The sequence below is a fragment of the Orycteropus afer genome, unplaced genomic scaffold, assembly GCF_000298275.1.
Source record: "Orycteropus afer afer isolate SDZICR_OR568_19922 unplaced genomic scaffold, OryAfe1.0 scaffold00003, whole genome shotgun sequence".
NCBI classification, from domain to species: domain Eukaryota; kingdom Metazoa; phylum Chordata; class Mammalia; order Tubulidentata; family Orycteropodidae; genus Orycteropus; species Orycteropus afer.
The window spans coordinates 35,177,636-35,179,762 of record NW_006921590.1 but is presented as its reverse complement, the minus strand read 5'-3'; the positions used below and the strand labels follow the sequence as shown (position 1 = coordinate 35,179,762).

Here is a 2,127-nt window from a genome sequence, read left to right as displayed (position 1 = left end):
GATGGACGTTAACACTCTCCTTTTAGCAAGCTTACCAATAATAATGACAGCAGGTCCATGACATTTCACATATTTAATATTGTACTTGAATATATTAGACTAGAATAAATCTTTCTTCATCTGCATATATTGTATATTACATAGCACTCTGTCAATTTTACAACACAAAAGATATTTATAGGTGAACATTAAATGGCAGTGTACATATAATAATTGAACATTAAAAAGATAATAATCAGGTATTCATTTAATAGGAGAATCTAGTATTTCCTGGTAATCCTGCCTTCTGACATTCCTCCAATAAAGTTTATAACCAGCAAGGACAAAAACACTAATCATGATGATTATTCCTCCAAAGACATCATATACACTAGGAAATATGTGTAACACTAGAAGTTGTAAGATCATAGCCACCACAATCTCTAGATGCTGTACTGTGCTGACCAAAGCTGGATGGAATTTGTCCAAGGCATAATAAACTCCTAAGAATGCTGCAGTAGAGCAGATACATATAGCAATGAGATAACTCCAGGTTTCTCCATCTAATGGAATGATGGGTTCTTGAAGAACGAACATAGTAGATACTCCCCAGACTGTCCCAGTCCAGCCAAAGGTAAACAGGGCAGTCCACATGCTGATCTTCTCCCTGATAGATCTGTATACTATCATGGAAAGAGCAGTGGTCAGTCCAGCCATCACAGTCATTGTATACCCAAAAGCTTCTTTCCAGGCATTTAACAAAGAATTGTCTTCATCAACAATGTTGGGGATCATGACAAGACAAACCCCTAAGATGCTGCAAACAACTGTAGCCATGTCAACATAAGCCATTTTCTCATCTACAAGTAAAAAAGCCAAAATGGCACTGAAGACTGTGGTTGTGGCTCTCCACATAGTGGTCCCATTGCTGGGAGGGACTATTGAAAAAGATGTATAAGCACAAGTGATAGAGATGACGTTGCATATACCATAAAAGAAGAGTCGTAATCTGTATCCACTGGGTCCAAAGGGGGCCTCCTGATAGTAACACACAACCAACACAGATAACACCTGCAATATAGAACGGATAAAAATCAATTCTAGAGATGGAACTTTAGAACGATCAGAAACAAGCCTAGTGATGAGAGCCACACATCCATGAGCCAAAGCAGATCCAAACAGCACTATCCACATTTTTCTAGACTGAAAAATATTTTTTTCTGCAAAGCTCTGGAATTGTCCAATCTCATTGGTCACTGGATCTTCTTTTGGCGGGGGTCGGGTGTCCATGGTTCCAAAGAAAGTTCTTCCTTTTCTTTTCATTTCACTCAGCAGGCCTTTCTTTGGATTTTCTTCCATAAAATTTCCATAATCTTCATTGATTTCTTCATATCCATCATCCCCTGGCTGGGGGTAATGGGAAGTATATTTCACCATCACTGTGTTAGGATGTATTTTTACCCGTTTCTTAACTGGATATTTTTTGGAAGGAGAAGTATCCATTTCTTCAGATAATCTATTTTTTAAAAAAGATAAATATACATATTAATTCAATGCAAAAAATGTAATCTATTATAATTATATGCACCAATTCAATGATAGAAAATAGAGATTGTAACAGGAATCTAAAAAAAAAAGTAATAGGAAGAGATGATTTGGTAATAGCTTTATGAAATGTATGGAGCCCAATGGAGTTGTCTTTCTTCATTCCCATATTAAGTCTGCCCTATTTCTCATTCTGCTTCTTCTTCGTTTCATTTAACTTTATTTATCATATCTTTACTGCTTATTCTTTGTTTCATTTAACTCTATTTACCATCTTTACTTCATAAACTGGTATTGTTCTGTGTTTTCACTTCTATCTGTCTCCCCACCCATAAACAAGAAAAACACAAAAAATTAGTAACTTGGATCAGATCATCTCATTATGTCCATTTATCTAAGTTAAAAATTATCAATGGTAAGTTTGAAGTCTTTTATATAATCAGTTCCCTACAATACCAGAATTAGCCTTATAATATAAATTATAGGGTTGGATTTATTTTTATTTTTATTTTTTATTGTGATTTGGGTGAAGATTTACAGAGCAAATTCACTTTCCATACAGCAGTTCACATATACTTTGTCTCATGTCATTGACCACAGTTT

At 35.1% G+C, this 2,127-nt stretch overlaps 1 protein-coding gene across 1 annotated transcript; it reads right to left on the bottom strand.

Annotated features, from left to right (window-relative positions):
* Window positions 1-243: 243 nt before the first annotated feature.
* Window positions 244-1,482, bottom strand: SLC35G2 (solute carrier family 35 member G2). The gene has a single exon (XM_007937175.2). It carries the CDS (start codon window positions 1,480-1,482, stop codon window positions 244-246), a length of 1,239 nt encoding a protein of 412 aa, XP_007935366.1.
* Window positions 1,483-2,127: the final 645 nt, after the last annotated feature.